The sequence below is a fragment of the Dromaius novaehollandiae genome, chromosome 2, assembly GCF_036370855.1.
Source record: "Dromaius novaehollandiae isolate bDroNov1 chromosome 2, bDroNov1.hap1, whole genome shotgun sequence".
In the NCBI taxonomy this organism is placed as follows: domain Eukaryota; kingdom Metazoa; phylum Chordata; class Aves; order Casuariiformes; family Dromaiidae; genus Dromaius; species Dromaius novaehollandiae.
This window is the reverse complement of record NC_088099.1, coordinates 163,711,634-163,733,217: the sequence shown is the minus strand read 5'-3', so window position 1 is coordinate 163,733,217 and position 21,584 is coordinate 163,711,634. Positions and strand designations below refer to the sequence as shown.

The 21,584-nt window shown below is 39.2% G+C and overlaps 1 protein-coding gene across 1 annotated transcript in view; it reads left to right on the top strand.

The window, feature by feature from the left end:
- Positions 1 to 21,584, top strand: part of FAM135B (family with sequence similarity 135 member B) — a 154,256-nt gene that overhangs the window by 69,406 nt on the left and 63,266 nt on the right. The window contains exons 4-6 of the mRNA XM_026113690.2: positions 4,232 to 4,302; positions 6,028 to 6,201; positions 15,661 to 15,787. Of these exons, the coding sequence (XP_025969475.2) occupies positions 4,232 to 4,302; positions 6,028 to 6,201; positions 15,661 to 15,787 (372 nt within the window). The remainder of the gene's footprint in view (positions 1 to 4,231; positions 4,303 to 6,027; positions 6,202 to 15,660; positions 15,788 to 21,584) is intronic.

The window sequence follows — 21,584 nt, the reverse complement described above, 5'->3', positions numbered from 1 at the left end:
CTGGGATATCATGGCTGATTAGATTTTGCACTTTCCAGAGAAATTTCAGCGAGATGGGACAGCCCGATCATTCAGTCTGACATCCTGGCTAAGCTGTTAAATATTATCCAACCACCTCGTAACAAAGCTGGAAACTTTGGTTGCAACTCTAATGTCAGTCCTTAAAAGCTAAACCAAAGGAGTAAATACATGTGAAAGCCTGAGGGCTAGGAGACACCAACACCAGGAATCTGATGGATGTACCTCCAGATACTCCCAGCAATGCATGCCTTGTTGCATGAGGGGAAACTGCTTTTCTCTCCCATTTCTCCCCATGCCACCTTGCTTGCTGAGCTGATTGGACGAAAAAGCTTACCTCCTGGTCCTGAACCTGCTAACCAATCTGACTTTCAGAGAGTGGCTAAAGAACAAATCATTCGTCCCAGAGGATCCTCTGTGCTGACCCTTTCCTCTTGTCTTCAGCAATGACGTCCTGCTGAAAATTATTCCTGGCAGACAGCTGAGGAAAGGGTGGGAAAATCCTTCCTGAGTGTTTCAGGTGATCGGTTGCAAACTTGAAAAATTAGATTTCAAAATGGAAACAATGCACCTAATTCCAGGTTGGTGCAACACAAAGAGGAGTAGTTTGTTTTGCATCTTGAAACACTTTTTATTGAATGAATTCCAAAACCACATTTAATAAAAAAGCATTTTCCTACCAGTCCATTCCTTTGGCAAGAAAGGGAGGGGTTAGAAAATGGGACCACAATCTGAATGCTAGACTGCACCGTCTGGAGAATTGCGTGGGCTCACGGGGGAATATGGGATCTTTCTGAACAAGCTGTGAGGGCTGAGGTCAGAGTACTGGGGAAATGTAGGCACACTACAGCAATGGAGAGCTGGAAGCTGAATTTTCAGACTTTATCTTCCACAAGGCACAAGATGATGCCACCAGAAAATGCAGGACAACATTAAACTGATGCAAAACTGAAGACTTAGTCATATTGGAAACAACAAAATTAATTCCAGCCCTGCTTGATTTTGCTAAAAAAAATTACAGTCAATGTACTATTAATTCTATGCACTCTAGTACTGTGTACTATTTCAAAGCAAGTTTTCAAAATTTCTGTTCAGAGCTGTCTTTATTTATTTATTTATTTTACTGGAGACAAGATCAGCATATGAAATACAGTACCATTTTCCAGAGGTCAGGCATTCTGAATTTCACTTACTTCTGTTTGGGAGTATAGGATATTATAGAACTGAATAATGTTCCTTGTTCAATATGAATGCATTTCTGCTGAAAAAGATCTTTGTGTTTCCCTTAATGAGTTATGATTTTAATCATTAACACAACTGAGTAGCTGAAGAACTGTGCAGAAACCACTCAAAGACCCTTCACAGTGTATCTAGAAAGGCCACTGTTTGGCTTAAACAGTCAAATACTGATCGATATTCCAGAGGAATTTTTCAGGTCCTGAGTAGCTTGGTCTGAAACTCTAAATCTTTTCTCTAGGATTTCAGAGAGTAAAAAAAACCAAAATCAATCTAATAGACTATCAGAGTGTTGGAAAATTACATAGTCTGCAAATGATAACTGTGAAAAACGCCATGCTAGTTCCAGTAGTGCTAAAAAAAGTAACCAAATTTCAGTTAAGGATAATACTACTTCATATTAGAGACTGATGGATGGTAGAAATTTCAGTGTCTTTTCGGTATGAGGTCTGGAGAGGCCATTGCAATTTTTTCCCTGTAAAGGATCTTATGCACCTGTGGATCTAATAAGTGAAAAAAAGTAAAACACAGAGAAGTTCAGCAGGAATCAAAGCTGTACAGAAACATGTGGCATAAAGTTACTGTGCATCGTTCTGTGATGTCTGACAGATGGATAACCTTTGAGGTAGGGTGTTCTCCTGGAGAAAAGAGATGTAGATACTTGAGCGATGCATAAGACTACCAATGTCTGTATCTCTCTCTATTTTCTCATGAAGGGTCCAGTGATTTTTGAAACACCTTTTAATTTTCACTTGCCTTAATACCTGCATGTCCAATATATGAAGGAAGACATCTGCTCATCGCCTCAAGGTGTTTTGTGCTGGTGTCACTAGCCATCTGTCTCTCTATTGAACTTGCTTAAGCTCAGGCTGTTTTCAGTGACACTTGCAGGTGCTCAGAATTACACGGGCTCAGCCCCCAAATTTCATCCCCTCTGTCGGTGGGTGAGGTTTACTTTGTCTGAAGCACCATGCTTCTGTTGAATTCCTAGTCTAAATTCAGCCTGCAGTTTCAATAAGGATTATTTTTTTTGCAGCTGCCAGCAACCGTGATTTTTAGTGACAACAACTCATTAAAAAGGAAAAAATCTTTCTTTTTTTTTGAGAGAGAGAAATACTTCCAGATATTTCCACACAAATATGAAAGAGAAAGCACATTTTCAGTAAACAGAGGTTGTATTTTTCTCCTCACATCTCAGTGCTTGTGATCATGCTAAAAGAAATACCGTATTACTTTGGAAGCATCTAAATTTTATGTTTTTGTATATTATGACAAAGTACAATCAATCCTTGACTGTAAATTTCCTTGCTTCCACAAAAAAGACACACTTAGACAGAGTTTCATCTTTGGAAGACGTACCTAAACATGCTTTATGCCATATATTTTATGAATCATACCTGTCAGAGTGGCCTAGATGACTTTGACATTGTCTGCAGTGCCTTACTCATAAAGTCCATTGTTAAGGTGCTAATGAGCTGGAGGAAATAGAATTTAACTTGCTTAACTTAAATCATCTAAAATTCAGGTATATCTGGACCAAGACATTTGTCCAGGCTCCATTTATTGTTGTCGGAAAGAAACAGGCACAGACTTGCCTGTCTTAGATGTTTGCTTTAGGATGCGTCAGCTCATTGTATACAGGCACTTGCTCCTTTCCGCTGACAAAAGGTGGGACCTAGATGTTTCATTTCACTTTTATGTGGCTAAAATTGGATAAAAAGAAGTGTCTCCTGGTCCCCAGTTGAACAGTTCCACTTCTCCACTTGTATTGCTGTGCATCTCTAATATACCCTGGTATACAGGGAAAAAAATGCCTATACAATGAAACAGGACTGTTTTGGTGATAGAATGAATTTCCTGTTCATGTTTCAGTTTAACTTGTTAGAAATACAAACAATTTTATCCCACTAAACCTACACTGGTGGGAAAGAAAAGAGATTTAAGAAGAGTGAAACAGAAAATTCTGGGGAGCTTAATCCTTCTTTCCTTCTAATTTATTTATTTCAGTAGATTACAGTTGCTTTAATTGTGCCAGGGTGGGAGATGTGTTACTGAGTGTATTCTTTTGCAGGGTGAATGTAACCAACTGACAGCTCATCTCATGTGCTGTCTCAGAAAATCCAATTAAAATATTTCATTAACAATAAAAAAAAGGATAATCTTGCTGGTGGAATCTATTAGATGAAGGTACCAGTGAGTCAGCTTATGATCACATGTGATATCTTTGGTGTGTTCAGTGAGCTGAATCCTACCATGTATAAACATGCTCAGCACCAACAAAATGAACAGTTAAACTTTTGTTAATTGAAGCTTTCACTTAAAACAGCAACAAAAGCCTTCACGTTTTGCCAAGAAAATGGTCTAGGCGTGAACCAATGACAAATTTCCTCCGTGAATCTATAAAGAGACTGAAAGGGTGACCGTGAGGCAGAAAAACCTCATCTTGCTTAGAAATAAACTAAAAGGCGAATAATGAGATCTGAAATTGTCAGAATTAACAGTTTCATTTCTGATTGCTTTAAGCACTGAGCTTCGAACTTTGCATTACTTACTGCTAGAGACCAGCAGGATTCATGGTGTTTTCTGAATAGAGAAGGAAACACGGTCTTTGCTCTTCTTCAGCTGATAAGATAATTCAGATGAACACTGTCTTGGTGACAGAGCTGAGCTTCTGAAATACTCCACTGCCTGGAGGCTCTCACTGTGCAAACACCCAAGAACTCTCCTGGAGTGACTTTTTGACATGGCAGGACTGCCGGTGGCAGACAGCACCTCTGGCTCCTGTGGGTCCCTCTGATTCCCTTGGCAATTACCTCAACTTGCTATTTCACTTGCTCATTTCTGCTACTCTCCCAGGGTTGTTGCTGGTGCTGCATATTTTTGCTTTTGCTCTCGTGAGACAAAACTATCTAACTCTGTCTTCAGTGCTGTGAGGGACAACTTATAAAGGTAATCTTGCCTTTCTCTTCTTTTGTAGGTGGAAGACGCATTGAGCGAGGCAGATTTTCAGCTCAAGTTGGACCTGCACTTTACTGACAGTGAACAACAGTAAGTGCTGTTTTAGAGCTCAGTTGATAATGCAGGGATTTGTTCTGTTGGGTACATGACTTTGATGAAGCGAGAGAGTCCTTGGGGAAAAAAGGATAGCTTTGGTATGCCTTTCCTCTGCCTTAGCATACAAGCTTTTATGTTTCTCCTTTCTGTGTTTGAAGTGGGTATCTACTACTCTCCCTTTTAGGCAACAAGATTTTTCTAAGTGTGCGATTTTCAAAGGTATTAAGTATTGTTCCATCTCTGCTCCTGTTAAAGTCAAAGGGAACATCATCACTGACCTCTGTGTGAGCAGAGGCTGTGGTTCAGGAACACATTTCTCCCAGGAAGCATTTAAGGGTGTTCTGGCTGACTATAGATGCATGAACATGCTAAGTGCTTTACTGTATAAGGACCAAAGCTGTCTCAATAATTCAGAAAAGAAGTCGTCTTTCCATTGACTTTGATCTCTTCCTAAGAGGTACCAGAAAGTGACTTTATTCAGCCTCGCTCAGCTCCCACCAAAAGCTTCCAATGACTTCAGCAACATTTATGAAGGGCCTGCAGAGAAATCATCCAAGCTGGATTTTGTGCCAAGACTGTCCCTATGTGATTTTATTCATATCCATAAAGCACCTTAAGAGATTTCAAGGGACACATTTCCTTTATCTTCAATATACATGAGGTGAAACTCTCTTCTCTGAGACAAGTTCAAATGGACCATCAACTGTGCTGTTGATGGGTCTGGAAGGGAGGAAAAAAAATATCAAATTGTGGTCTAACATGGACATTTAATTTCTGTTGTCATCTGAATGATTACTCAGATTTCTGTTTTTTAAAAATACTAATGATATGTATATAAGCATGTTCCACAGGTCTCACTGAACCACTTCTCACTATACACAGCCATTATTAGCGCTGCAAAACAATTTGCTTGTATTGTGTCTTTATGTGCCTTTAATGCTGTAAAATAGTGATTCTTTAGAAGTGTATTACAATTTTCATTGGAAGGATGTTGTTGTGTAAAGCCTCAGGTCTACATCTCATTGTTTTGCTTTGTAGGTAACTTAGATGTCATGTGGTTGACTGCACATTCAGGAAAAATTTTCTGGAATAGTTATAATAAATATTTAAAAATAAGTCTTCCTTTTGTTTTACTGAAAAGAGGAGGAGCCAGGTCCTGCTTGTAATGCTTCTTTGCAGTTACTTCATCTGATGCTTTTTTGGTCCTTTGTAACAATTTTTTTCAGAAGATCAGATATCTAGAGAGGTACTCTGAATAGTCTCTCTCTGATATTGAACTGGTTCTGTCTCACAGATTGCCTGAAAAAAGCAGATGGTTCTTGCATTAAAAATCACAATTGTTGCTCCATCCTGGGTATTAACACTCAAATTAGCTGACAGCACTTTGCTGACTCTGTTTCCCTCTGCTATTCATTAGCTCTTGATATTTCCAGAGCTAGTGCACAGGTGGGCAGCAAGCACAGTCACTGGGGGAGATCCCACATTGCATCACAACTATTTCTCTTTTGTACAGTAGCTTCACAATATTTATATTTCTGCTAGACGCAGGTACAATTAAAAGATACTCATCAGTTATGTAAACATTTCTGAAGCTGTGACTGTTACTGAGAAGTGATAAAAATTCAGCACAAGCCATCTCCCGGTCTGCTGCCTGTAATGTGTTATTGACTGTGACAACTTGAGGTTTCACTAACCCCCGTACATCTCCCTTTCTTCCAGGCTGAGAGATGTTCCAGTGATCCCCATGATTAGCAGCCGTACACTGTGTCTTCACTTCCATCCCCGAAGAGGCCTGCACCACCATGTTCCTGTCATGTTTGACTATTTCCACCTGTCAGTGATATCCGTCACGGTGCATGCGTCACTGGTAGCATTACACCAGCCTCTGATCAGGTAAAGGGCACAGAGATACCTCGTGATAGACAGAGGAGATTCCTCTTCCCAGTGCATCTGCTTATCTTAGAAGCAGAGAGAATGATTTAGTTTCAGTTATTTTGGTCCTAGGCTAGGATTCTTGAATCCAGTCTCTAGCACAGGTTTGTACCTTTGATAAGACTCTTGGAGCTTGATCCAAAATCAGCAGAGAGGACAGTGAATTTTTTCTTTTCCTTCTTGTCTGCCTTTCTTTTTTAGTCAAAAAGCATCTAACAACATTAACATTATTTTTTTCTGTTGTTTTGTAAAGCATTTAGGATGGTAATCTCGGTTGTGGCCTCTGGGCACTAGCATAATATATAACATGACTGGAAGGAAGAATGCATGAGGCAGTACTGGTTAAGCCACCGTAGCATTTTTGCCTTGCAGCATCATTTAACTGTGCAGCGGTGTAACACCAGCTGCCACGGGGTCTAGGTGTGATTTATGTTATCTGATTGGTAACAACAAGAAAATAATTCAGAACTCCTTCAAATAAAACAGGGCTAGAGGTCAATTTCCTCTAATATTTAGAGCAGGCAAGGGGAAGCAAAGGTCCGTCTGGCAATTTACTTTGTGTCCAATCCTGTCATCGTGCGAGATAAGAATGCTGAAAGGGAGGGAGCTCCTGGGCTCCCAAAGCAAACCGCAGCGTTCAGCATTGCTCAACTTCCCTCACTCTAGCGAGGTCTCGTCGTTTTTACCAAGTGACCGGGAGACTACTGACTTTGTCAGATACTGTGCAAAGAGTTCTGTTTCAGAAAGAAAAAAATGGACCTCTAACATAGAGTGCCAACTTGGGACGACAGACTCTCTTCTTTTCTTGGGTTTCCTGTTTCTAATTAGTGTATCTTTGCTTCAGTTCTCCATTTATATATAGAGAGGCATTGCATGCACACGAGGCTATAAAATGAATTAAGATTGTCAGATACTGCGTTGTGACAGCGATGGGAATTGTATTAGTGCCTCAGAGTGACAAGAATTCAGATCTGTCTTTTCTTCCTCAGCGGAGATACAGGTAACTGCTGTATCTCGCTCCTGCTATGTGTTGACTTGTTAATAATGAATTGGATTGTAACAGGCTACTTCTAACCGGATAGTTTTACTCAGACTTGACTCAGACTCAATTTTACCCATTGTTCCACTATATAAAAGAATGGTAGAACAATAGTTATCAGGCTTAATTACTGTTTTCAGTGCTTTGTTATCCTCTAATGAATAGGGCTACAGGGAGTTGTTATTGCCATTAGACATAAATCGCATGATGAGCAACTGTTCCATAGTCAGATTATTATAGCTTTTGAAATATGATTTTGCGGACATTTATGAAGAATAGTGTTTTTACTTAATGCAGTGGAATGGAGATTTTTGACAACACAATATAGAGTTTCATTCACTTAAGCCAGTAATAATCATTTTAAAGTGTGATACTTGGAATTTATCTTCTTCTTGATAAATATTCAAAACTCTAAGGGTTTTTATATCATGCATTCTCTAAATATAAATCAGTGTGAAGTCGGTAGTATAAAATAAATGTCAGTGCCAAGCATCCTGAAACAAAACTAGCCCACTAAAACATATTTGCTTTTCTCTCAGCTCAGAGCTTTTCTGGTTAGCATTTATCATTTGGTGTTTATTGGGAACACAGAAAAAAGGTTGAATTGTAAAAGTAGATCTTGATTTTTGTATCACAATAGAACCCAAATGATTGAAAAGTCTTTTCTTTTTGTCACAGTGTAGAAAAAAATAACCACAGGTTATTTACACTGTCTTTGAAAAATATATACACTATATTTCACTATATCTTAGTTTGCTATCTTAAACTGTCCTACATCATGTATTTTACATGTATATACACATTATTTCTACACACATGTATGCATTTATGTGTAAGACAATAGCAGTTTTAGACCTGCCCTGAAAACAAAATTCAAGCATTATGTAAAACTGAAAATCACTCCAGTTCTGAAATTGCCCTGAAAAACAACTTTGTCTGGAACACAACCACCTTCTCACAAATTCCCTGCAGACTCAGCTTTTCATATGGTTTTCTGTTTGCAAATTAGATCCTCTTTCCCAAAGTCCTTCCCCTGTGCCTATATTTAAGCAGTGGAAACACTGGGGCCAGACCGGTTGTCCCTGCGGCGCACAGTACAATTTGCAGCATGCTTTTGGCCTGGTATATAGTAAATATTCTATTAGGTTTGATATTTTGAAACCCTGACTTCTTACCAAACTGAGAATAGGTGACATTCATGTTTCTGGGATCCTTTGCAGGATTCTGGATGGAAATTTAATGACTCAATTTTTTTTTCTCTATAGTGGGGTCACCATTCATGGCAGCTGCTAGTGGCTTTACACATTCGGTAAGGAGATAAGAGCCTAAATAGGAGGGCAACGAGGCAGACTTGCTTTCAGCTCACCTGCAGCTCTGTTCTCTCCACAGCCAGCATATTTGGTCTGGCTGCGGGATGATCAGTAGCACCGTGGGGTCCTCCAGCCTCTTCCATGACATCCTCTTTTGGCTCCCTACACAGATGTGTCCTGTTGAAGCGTGGCTGCAAAAGGGACTTTTCTGAGAGGCTAGAGCAGGGGCTGGACTGCTTTGAACTGTTATTTCAGATTACTGAGCCATAACTTGGTTAAAAGCTCCCGTCTTGACCTTTAGGCTACTACAACTTACTTAAAAAGCACCCTAGAAGTGGCTGGGGAAGCTGGACTGCTTGAGGCCGAGTCCAGAATTATGCATTTTGAGACAGAAGTGCAATAATGAGGGTGAATGAGGATGTGAGGTGCAGTGCAGGGAAGGGGGTTCTGCTCTGAGCTCTTTTGGCAACTGCAGTTCATGAAGTAGTATTTTCAAACTTCTGGGGTGCGGGAGGATGCTCATTGGCACATCTCTCCTGACGTTGCAGAAATAATGGTTCACTTTGGAAAGTCTCATCTTGCTCAGGACGGCCAAACAAGATCCCAGCTAGCCTGTCAAAAAAGAGAGAAGCCATGAATGATGTTCAGGTTTGAGAGCACCCTCCTGCTAAATGCACTGGCATTAAGTTAAAAAAAGTTAAATACTTTTCTCGGTCTCTTCCTTCGCTCTGGGGGCTAGCTGTGACTAGGCAATTGCAGGAGGAAGGTGAGGAGGAGTCAGGGCTTCTGGATTCCAGTTGTCTTTTTAGTCTTGTTGTATAGATCCATATGTCTTCTGGTGTTAGGCATTGACTTTTCCTTGAGACTCTCTTTACAACTAATTCAGTCCATAAGTGGATCCACTAGTAATCAGCGCAGAAACAGTAGCTGGAAAAGGTGCTTTGCGCCAATCTAGCTCACATGTCAAGAAAGATTTCTCTCCTTTTCCAAAGATATATATCCACTTGTATGGTGCTCAGGTCCACAGCAGTCTCAGGCGTGCTGCAAGCTCAGTGCCATTTTATAATGGACTTTTTAAGGAAGAAAACATGAAGAAACATGGTTACCTGCTTCATTAATTCCATAAACCTTTGCACCACTCTTTCCCAAGAGGAGCAAGTGTATAAGACAAAATACTACATGTAAATAGTTTCTGAAATAAGTAACTGAATAGCAAATCATTTTCTATACTAAATGCAATACTGCAATGTTGTATTTCCCTGTAGGCAGCAGGGACAGTAGGATCTGGCTGGCAAATCTTCTAGTGAAAGTTCATCCAGTGACTTCAGAAGATTTATACATTTTACACCTGAAAGCTTTCTGGAAATTTAAGAGACATGTTTCAGCATCAGACTGCTACTGCCAGTAAAGACAGGCCCCCAAATCCATGCTTTGTCTAAGGATTGTGCAGAATCTGGCTCACTCGACGGGAAGAGCATTTGCAAGAGCATCTGCAGTCATACTTGCTGCAGCTCTTGGATTTCATTTGAAAACATTTTTAATCTGACCATAGAAATAAGCAGGCCTTGAAATTGTTGCAAATACGTGAGCTCTTTCCTTGCATGCGGCTGGCAAATCTCGTTTCTCTTGTTTGCATGAGAAAGGGATTTTATTTTCTCAGCTTTCCAGATTCTCCTCAACTCTGTGTCCTCTCCCCCGCGTTCATACCCGCCTCAAGGATTGCTGTAGGGGAGACTTTGTAGCCCTGCTCAGAATATGCATTGACTTAATGGGAGCTGTGTTTATGTAAAAACCAAAGTAGACTGTGAAGTTTTGACTTATTAAAATTAAGTCCTCATTTGCCCATATCCACTGTATGATAGACAAGAAATCTTGGTGGCATCTGAGATGGGGAAAAAGCAAAACACATATTTTGCAGGTGGGGAAACCGAGACACAGATAGATACTGAATATTCCGGTACAATATGGTTGGTCTGTTCTGGGAAGAGAAAAAAGAATCAAAGGGACACAGGAGGGTATTTAAAGGCTTCAGCACTGACCTAATTCTGCTCCTCTCTACCACACTGAGAAATTGTGCCAACCTGGGCTATTGTTGAATAATTTCTTCTCACCTAAATCCTTTTATTCTCAGGCATCCCCCTGTTCCTCAAAAGCACCATAACTGGTGAGTGAACTGCCATGTACTACCTGAATCCAGCTGCAGATTATGCAGGTCAATCTTTTTACAATTATAAGTGTAGCTGGTACCTAGTTATGGGCAGCTTACAGCTGAAACTGCCACAGATGTAATCCTGGGTAGCAAAGTTCATGGCTTATTTTCCTCCATCTCATTTACAAATAAAATAATGTGTACATTCAAAACATGCGAGAAATGTGGAAAGAAAAGGGAAAACTTCAGCAGTAAAGAGCTATTGGTTCTCTACTTTCTTTATTAACAAAACTATTTTTTTTCTCTAGGAATACTTGTATAATAATGGGTGTTTCTTCATCTGAACTTTCTTTCATTCGTTCCTATTTGTTATGTGTCTGCAATGATAAACCTCCACTTTCATATGCCATTCCCTGAGCTACCAATTGAGAAATCACACAAGAAAAAAATCTATTTCTGAGCCAAGCTTTCATTAAGGGGGAAAAAAAGAATCTCTAAATAAATACCACCACCTGACTTTGCCTTTCAAGTTTTATAGCAACAAAGGGTAAGATCAGGACAAATGAACCAAAACGTTTTCCAGTATTCAAAGTCAGTAGAGATTTCAAACCCAGTTCCATCCTGAGTTGCTTCAGGATCTAGGGAAAAATGTCTGTGTCTATTGTAATTATTATTGTAGTAATTCTTGCCAGCTTTACCCAAGAATTTCAGAGCATTTTTTTTTTTAGTCACTGATTATAACCTTAGTGAAGGTGAAAGAGAGGAATATGGTTAGGGTAGCCCAACCTGTAAATATCCACACATTCTTCCCCAAAACAAATAGCAGAACATGCGCATATTTTGTGGCCACACGCCAGACAGTAATTTGCCAAGAGCTATATTAATGTTTTGAGTTTAAATAGCGAGGGAAATCAGTGTGTTATGCATTACATGTTTGTAGATCTGTGGGAGGTGGATGGAAATTCCTAGTGAAATGTGAAGGGTGCTGTCAGTGAGGGATGTGAGGGTTTGATTTTGAGGTGTCTCACAGTCTGGCAAATCTTTTCTTTCATGGGACTTATTAGTGTGTGTTTTTTCTCTTTCTGAAATAAGCAATATTTTCTGTGTAAGGGACTGAGGTGCAAAGACGCAGTGATTTTTCCATAGAATGTGTCTGGCCAAAATGGGATGCAAATTTGTTTCCTGAGCTTCCAGTGCTGTGGAACAGCCAGAAGACTTTCTGGTTTCATCATTAGAGATCATCTTTTTTTTTTTTTTTTTTTTTTTTTTTTTTTTCCCAGTTTCACTGTTCGACATGATACATGATTTTTTTTCCAAGCAAGATTCAGACACCAATCTGCTAGGAGGTTTTTTTGCCCCCATTCGGATAAAAGTTGCAGTTTCTGAAGAAGTTCAATTTCCTGTAAGAAAAAAAAGAAAATTTAAAAAGTGAATGAAAATTAAAAAAAAATGTTTATTTCATTTTGGGTCAGTTCTATCTCAATAGGAATACTTTATTTTATTAAAATGGCCTAAAGCTTTTATTCTGAATTATTTCAATAAAACATCTAATTAGCTTTTATCATTGCCAATCCACCCCTTGTTAGGGAACTGTCTTCTCATGTATATGCTAAAGAATTGTCCGCCGAAGATAAAAAGCAGAGAAAGATTATTTAATATTTCATACAGTATAAGAAGTGAAAGGTGTCACAATCAGTTCTCCAACTGCAGCCTCAAAACCAACAGAAAAGTGCGGCACATATTACATTGTGAAATATATTCCAAAAGCTGTTACAGAGGCCAGAAGTATGAATCAAAAGGGCACAGAGACAAATTAAAGAAAGATAAGCATAACTGCTGGACATAATTGCCTGAGTGTAAACTCTTAATTAGAAAATTATTAAAATGTGATTGCTAGTAGCTTATAGGTTATACCATAGGAAAAAAAAAACAAAAACAAAAAAAAAACAGGCTTACCATACCCAATTTACTATCATACTTTCCTGTGTGCCCACAGATGGGTGCTATAAGAACTATGAGACTCCTCTGAGGGACAAATGCATCTCAGGGATAAAGGCATCAAAAGAACAGTTCAAAAAACTGAAAAATAAATTGTTTCTTATATTGAAAATGTTAATAATTCTGTGTACATACGTCCTTCTCTCTGACACACACACACATACACTCCTTTGACTTTTTTTACCCTGCTTCCAAATAAAAGCTAAGGTTAAAATATAGAACAAGGATTTAAGTGCTGATATTAAATCAATTCACAGATGGGAAAAATGGTCATGTAAATAACCAAAGTTCAAGTTTCATACAAACAAGCTCTGTGGCAGGAATAATTGGAAAAATAAATACAGAAAATGAAATGTGATGTAGCAAATGAACCTGCAATTGCTAATAAAAATTGTCTTCAACTATTATGTGCTTCAGAAAGCATTAGGGGAACTTCAACAATTTGTAAGCCTTCCAGTTAAACTTGCCCTCAGCAGACAGACAACATTTTGGCAGGTTTCCCAAAACAAGGTTTTTGTTTCACAGTGCTATACGAAATCAATTTCCATAAAACCAACAGATTAAAATCCCTTCTCTGCTGTAAAAGCAAAAGATAAATAAAAAAAAAAGGCATTAAAAAAGTGCTTTTTTTCTCCCTTAAAGCCTTTGAAAGCTTTGCTAATATTCAAATGAGGAGTTTTTCATGTGCAGGAGACATTTGTATAAGCCTCTCTCTCTGATACTGTAGCAATCATTTTTTATTTCTGCTCCTTGAGCCTTTTCAGCAGACCAGGGCAGACAGCATCATCTAATAGCAGCTGAAATTGTTCAAAGCGGTGTTTATCTCTTTGCTCTTTGTAATTGCTGTAGTTTATTTATTTATTTTTATCTTAAATATCTCATGTGGGAAATACGTAGAAAGACTTCCCGCTGCTTAGAAGCAGCCAGCTGGAAATTTCTTTGATCACACCAATTAGTACAGATACAAACAAGGCCAGACATATGCAGAGGTATTCCACACTGTCGTCTTCCTTACGGGTTGTCCTCTTTGTCAACATATGGATGCTGGGGGATATCTAATAAACGGCAGTTTTGTCTTAGGGAGGAAGCAGGTATTTGTGGTTAACCTTCTGACACTGTTCCAGTTCCTGGCTGTACTCGAGATTCATTTTTTTAATGTTGCACACATCACCGAATTTCCCTGCGCATCAGAACGTCATCTGTTATTTGGGCAATAATAAGTATTCCTGCTCCCCCCTTTTTGTCTTGTCCCCTTAGCGTATGCATCCCTATTTTTGTTCTGTGCTTCTGTACAGCAGCCAGCACTCTCGTCTGTCCTTAACTATTGAGTAAACTCATGAACTATGGCTGACAGGGCCACATGACACACATCTAGGTAGGGGAACGATCCCAGGTTGGAAATTTTTGGCAGCTCTGAAAGACCCTTCTCAGTGGCCTCTGCTTCTTCCTGGTTTTAAAATGGCTTTTGTGCCCCACAGCGTGGAAGATTTTGTTCTTCCAAGGAGACCAGGACTCCTGGGCAGGTGGTGCTTTGGGACGCCTGGATGGTGAGCATAAGGTGCTTGTGAATGGGGATCCCAGCCTGAATGCTGTAGCACTAAGCTCTATGGCATTACCTCTGCACTGAATATGAAAAGCAAATGTGTTCCTTTTTTTCTCTGTGATTCATTTTTTTCCATTCTACCTTTGCCTATCTGCTTGTTAAGACCAGTTATGGTTGCTTGTATCATTACTTATACTCAATAACTTGGCTCATTGTATTCACTGTAAGTAGCCTGATTTCTCTCTCTCAGCCTCGTTGCAGCTTACATACTACACATACTATCACAGGAACTAACGGTGGGATTTGTCTCACCTAACTTTAGTTGTCTATGAGGTAGTCACTCTAGGCTCTCTTTATACTCCCCAGTAAGAAATAAGCACTTTGAGGGTGAAATTCATCTCACCTGTTTTATATGACTACTTCAGAAAGAGATGACTCACCATGGAAATGCCTATTCCTCTCTAGTGATTATAAAAGCAGCCTACATCATTAACTTAGATGTAGACATTTGGTCAGATTAATTCAGAATAAGAGCCCTGGCTATGAATCAGAACTCCAGTGTGCTTGATGCTGAATAAACTCCAAACAAAATGTTCCACTCCTAATGGGTTCATGCTATAAAATAGAAGATAAATGGATACAGTCAGAAAAGAACACTGCAACTATAATGGCCAGCACTGAGAGCTAATGACCTCAGCACGAAAGCAACTTAAACTCTACCAGGTCTTTGAGGAAGGATTTGAAGAACAGTGAACTCACTTTGCACTCCCATGGGTGTGGGACAACACCACCCAGGTGAATGGGAACACCCAGCAAAAGGACATGCAGGTTTTGGGCTGAAGTCCTATCATTTTTGGCAGTAGAGGCTGATGTCATGGGCCAGTCAGAAGTGGGAACTGAATCTATAATAAAATATTATGTTGCATTATAAAATATTTTGATAGTAAAGGCAGGTTATAGGGAATTCGAAGAGAAAGGGTGATATGGTTAAAGCCGGAGATAAAGATGCTGCATAAATCAAGATGCAAGCTGATGAGGATAGGGGGTTTATCTCTGTGGATAGATGGAAAGATTGTACTTTTGAGATACTATTCTGGAAAAAAATTTGTAAGATAGTAGAGAAAGTTCTAAATGAAAAGTAACACCCAAGTCATTGGACTGAATGACAGGGAAGAAAACTGCATTTGCATCATTTTAGCTAATAGGTACTGGGTACTGTCCATTTGGATGGGAAATAGGGCATGCTGACTTGTGATGTCAGCCTGAAATCAAAAAAGCTTCCCACATCCTGTTAAGAAAGGAGATAGCACTCCGGACAGCAGTGATGCTTCTGTAGCAATGCTATTCTGATGATTTTCCTTTTAATTTTTCCTTCTTTTAGTTTTGCTCGTCCGGGGAAAGGATCATGGCTTGGTAAAGGCAACCTGGAGACAGGACCAGACCAGTCCAGTATGTCCTTAGAGAATCTAGTGTTTGGCGCTGGCTACTGCAAACCCACTTCCTCAGAGGTAAGGAGGGCAGATAATGATATATTCATCCATTTGGTCCCACAGTGTCAGCATTATTTGAGCAAGAATGTGCCCCGGATTATGTTGCTAGTACAGAGAGTTTATCTGAAGAAGAAGCCTTCAAACATTTCTGAATGAACTACCTGACACTTGGATACACAGCTCCTGGGTTTTCAGCCCCCAGCTATGCCATCCATTTAGGAAAGTGTTCAGGGTGTACGGATAGTCAGTCCCCGGATTGCCAACGACACTTTCAGAGTGGGATTCATCTGACCATGAGTCTGCTTTAGGGTGAGATTAATTACTCAGTCGAAGATCCTTGCTTTCAGGTCTTATGCTCACCAGTCGAAGGAGATGAGTCGTTATAAAGGATGTTGTAATTAACAGTAGGTCAAAGTTCGCAGCAAGAAGGAAACCTGAACAGGATTGTGCCTGGAGCAGTGAGGAATTAGTATTGTGCATGTTGGTGAAAGGGTATTATGCACATTACCTTACTCGAGGCAGGTCCCACAGTTTGCGCATTCCTTTGATCTTACTACTTACTGCAGGTGATAAGCAGAACTTGTGCAATTTTTAGTACAAGGTTGTTTCTTTGGAAAATACTGATTAATTGGATTTTTTTTTTTTGTAGGAAAGTACTAGCTTTGAAGTGTTTTTTGTTGAAACTATTTTCTGAGCTCTAGAAACTCAACCCAGAATACTGGAATTATCAAGATGCTATGAAGCCCTGATTCAAGGATACTGATTAATATTCTGCCCTCAGCTTCCCTCAACCTTTCCTGTTGAAGCTGTCCATTTTTACATAAATATTAAAAATACACTGGCCTAGAGAGACTAGAGCAGAACAATTATCATGGAATTAACCCAGACTGTGAGAGAATGTTTGGCCTGAAGCTACTGTCCTGACCATCAGGTTGCTGTATGCTGTTGGCAAGCAAACTGACCTCATTCTCAGTCTTGTTGGTAGACAGTCACATCATATAAATTTAGATAACTAACTCAAGTGTTTATCTTAGGAGACTAATCTCTGTATCTCTCTATATATCACAAAAGAGAGAAAGACTTCTTTGGAGAGTAGTGCCTGCTCTTCATTCTCCTCTGAGCAAGTCTCTGTTCTACGAGGTAGAATGACTGGCCCTCCATTTCCATTTTTTCCTTCACTCCTCATGGAAAAGCCTTAGTCTGATGTTGACCAGGAAACGTAATTTCCTTCCCATGTTTTTCTCAGCTGCAAACATTATTTTCTACCCATCCCTGTTGACTGTTCTTCTTTGATAAGAGGCTATTATTTTTTTTTTTAATGTTAGCAAAATTATTATCCTAGCAGGTGACCTACTAAATGGCAAAGTGAAAGCACTCTATCATGAACCCCCTTTAGCACTCTGTTATACTGCAGAATGTCACACACCAAACAGTCAGAAATATAAGGTTGGACAGTCCACCTCCACCTGGTCAAATGTGCATTTGCTTAGCTTTGGAAACCTGTATTGGTCATGACATCTGTTCTTGATCTGAGCATTTTAATTTAATAGATTGTGATGGCCCTTTTGCACATGGTTTCCATGATGTATAATAATGAATGATGAGTATTTCCCTTGATTTGATGTAAAAAAAGTACCAACTAGGAGCTAGGAAAGGAACTACTGTGGATGTAGGAATAATGTCAGCTCCCTGTAACCCTGGGAAAAATGACACTGTCCCTGTGTTTCTACCCTTGCAGATATGTTAGCTGTTCCTTTAACCTCTGATGTAAGTAACACATGAAATTTGCAGATAAATACCTAAGCTTAATCATCTTTGAGTGCAAAAGATGAGAATCTTTAACTAGAAGAATAACAGTTGCACATTGGTTTATTCAGCTACAAACAGATGAGTCTGACATCTGTATGCCCTCTTGAAACTCTCTGAGTTTTGCCAGTGCATTCAGGCATGCCAAGACCAGTCATTTCCTGGTTTCTCCAGCTCACTCTTTTCTATATGTTTATTATATTGCTTCATTCTCACCAAAGTTATCCTCTGATTTTATTAGAGAAATCATGGACATTTCCTTTCTCTGTGAGCTTTGGCTCTTTCAATTTCTTTGCCTCTATATGTTTCTGCTTGTTTGCCTGCCTTCTTTTTCTGCTGAGATTTTACATTAATTGAGGTTTACCTATTGTGGGTGAACTGAAAAGAGCTGTTTTTCTTCCAGCTGCAGCCTGACTATTTTTCCAGAATACTTCCATTTGAGTGGAAACCTGTAATGGTTAGGAATTCGGAATTGTTCCCATTACATCCCTCTTCCTCAAGTCTAGGATCTGCATAGCTTAAAACCCCCATGCAAATGGGTGTTTCACTATATCTGAGGCACTTACTGATGACCAAATTCATAGGTTCAGCATAGATTCTCCAAAGTCATGAAAAAGGAATAGGAACATGGTCACAAAAGAAAATGTTCTCGCTAGTGTCATATACACAGTAGACACTGTTCTGACAAGATTCGAACATGCAGTTTCAGCAGAGTAGTGGCTGGTCTTACAGCAGTGTGAAGCCCTCAGGAAAGCCAGAATTGCACTAAAATCTGATATTAATACCATAAGGTCTCGTCTTCCAGACACGTCTTGAATATGAAGAAGAAAACTTTTACATTGACATATCATTCCTAGATCATACACCCCCTTTTCCTTCTTTAATTAGTGAGCTCATGGGCTGAATAGGCCCATTAAATGCCTGTGCAAATCCTCAGCTAGTTTATGCACTCATTTTGCTTTTTTCTTCCTGAAAATGCAAGTGACTGCCTTGATTTCTAAAGAAAGTTTGTATCAATCATCACCTTCTCTTGCCACTTACTGTGCTCATCTTCTGGTTTTGGGCTGCTAGGGTGCCACTGCTTAGTGATAGATCTACAAGGCTCCCTGTTCTGCACTTCTGACTTCTCAAGGCAGAAACTAATTAAATGTCATCAGCTTTGGACTGTACATGTCCAATTTTCTTAGCTTTCCCCAAGTGACCTCTGAACACCACTGACAGTTTCCTCATTTCTCAGCTTAGCAGAGTAGTTATAATAATCCATCCTGCTATTAAAGCCTTGGTGGACTTTTATTATGCCTTCTATTTTTTTTCCAGTCATCCACTCACCAAGCAGGGATCTTCCTTTCCTCCTTTCCTTCCCTAATATTTTCAATCTAGCTATACAGAAGAGGCTTCTTAAATCAGGATACACTGCAAGACAAAGTGATTTCACTTCTCTGCTATGCTGTGCTTTTCATTTCAAGCAAAGATAAAGACATCATAGTTATTTCTTATTGATTAATGCCTTTCATTGTCAGATAACATGAAGGAAGTTGTTTTTATAGTCAAGAAACCGAAAGAGAACAGCATGAAGAATAAGAAAATATGCTAATACTTTCCCAAACTCTCTTCACCTGATAATCTATATTCATGTGGAACATATTTCTCAGTAGGTTAGCAATATGTTAAAAATAGGGTCATATCTACTGTAGGCTTGGGATATCTCGATAAAAGAGACCCATGTGTGTGGCTGACTTCCCTCATGGGCATCTGAATTCCCCACAGGGACTGGCAAATTGCTTTTCCCTGTGAGGAGGTTCAAGAAAATGTCTCAGATGTCACAAGCTCCATATCTGCATGTAACACTGGCTCATGCTTTCAGGTGATCACAGCAGCCAGAAAAGCTGGGCACTGAAAAATATATAGAGATCCTACATTTAGAATGAAACAAACAGAAAAGGCTCTTTGCAAAACTGAACACTAAATTTGCATGCAGACCTCTGAGGTTATATACCTTGCTCTGTACCACACATTCTTCTGTATGCACTGTTTTCAGGCAATTTTAATGTTTTCTGTAATATTATATATCATATGCCTGCTGTGTTATAATTGAGTTGAGTCAATGACATACTGCAGGTTATTAATAAGCTGTACTCACAGTAATCTTATTTTCATTTGGTTAACGGTTGCACTGCAGAAAAAAAATGACTTCTAACTAATCAAATTCATTATTCGTATGGTTTCCCATTAATAAGACATTGGTGCTTGATAAGAAGTGTTCTCCCATTTAGCATTCATGTAGCTATCACAATAGACTTAAAAGTTTATGGATGGTTTAATGTGGGGGCTAGGAGTGTCCTTCATACAAAACTGCATAAAGGAGTTCTTTCACACAGACAATTCGCTAACCTTTTAAGCTTTCCAGCAACATGTGACAAACCTAAGCCATATCAGCCTAACACCCAAAACATAATTCAGACTCACATTGCCATGTCATATAGGAGACATCCGTGCTTTATTCTTCTGTTCTTCTCCATAGTTGAGGCTTGTTGGGCCATACTGTCCCGTGAAACATCACTTTCTCAGCTCTTGGTCAAAGAAGGTTGTGTGCTGGAGAACAGCCTGTGTGAGATCCACCATGGGAATTGTAGTACACCGTGAAGGCCCTGTGTAGTTGGGAGAAGAGGAATACGTAGCTGCAAACTTCAATCCTCCTCAGACATAGGAATGTTACTTTAGAGTTTCCTGGTTTTCCTTTTTATATTTGTCTGCTCAGCTACCATCTTTCAAGTTTTGTTTCAGTGTTCCTTTCTTCAGCACATCTGGTATGTCCTCACTTGAAAATAAGAAAATATGAGAAGGACAGAAAAAGATAGAGAAAGAGAGAGAAGAGAGAGAAAGAGAAAAAGAGAAAGAAGAAAAAGGAAGGGTAGAAAAAGAAGGGGAATGGGAGAGGGAAGGGGAATGGGAGAGGGAATGGATAGGAAGGGAAGGGAAGGAAAGAGAAAGGGAAGGGCAGGGCAGGGAAGGGAAGGGAAGGGAAGTGTTAGCTTTGCTAAAGGACTAAAACTTTGAAAAAGACTAAAACTCAGCAGTTTCTTTTTAAAGGAAAGGTACTGGGTATTTTTCTCTTTTTTCCCTTTGAAACTAGCAGAGAGTTTGATAGGGATGTATCTCCTGCTGCATAAAGAGGAACCTGATGTGTCTACATGACTGAGAAGATATTAAGCCTTTTTTTTTTCTTTTTCATGAATTGTGCTGTAAGAGATACGTTTTACAAATAGTCTGATCATGCATAAACTTAAGGCATAGTCAAGATTTTGATTTTACTGGTGAAAACTTGAATATTTAAAAGAGCTAGCATAGCTTTGATTCAGATTTACTTCATATAACAAATACAAACTGCAGAAGCATAGTTTACATCAGAATTTCAGCCCTGATTGTTAATTTTACATTTAGATAGGTTTTTTTTTGCTCTCAGACTTCTCTGCTTTGGTTTGAGTCTTGTATGTAAAGTACATATTTTATCTGTTAGCATGGATTTGCAGTGGGTGGTTTTAAAGGAGCACATATTGTTCATGCAAATAGTTATTAGTTATGTTTGGGACCCCAGCAGATGTTCAACACATAATTACGCTGAAGTATTATGAGAGCCAATATACCATTCTTTATGAGCTATATTGACATGTATATTTAATCAGTGTGTGCAGGGCATCATTTGTGATAATAACTGATGAAGCCTTTAATTTTCAATTGCCTGAAGATAAATGGCTGATCTTTACAAAGAACTATAAATGATTTCCTTGATGTAGCAGGAAACATAGTAACTAATAATGTGGCATTAGTAGGATTCTTTAACCACTGACACATTTCTTTTCCGTGGCTTTTATTTTTTGACCTGGCACAGCTAGAGTAAAGCAAAGCAATGATCCACATGATGGTAGAGGGCGAAACTGGGGGTAAATTAAGATTAAGCCTAAAATATGATCTTGAAAAAATTCAGTACTCTCACACTGGGTGTCCAGTT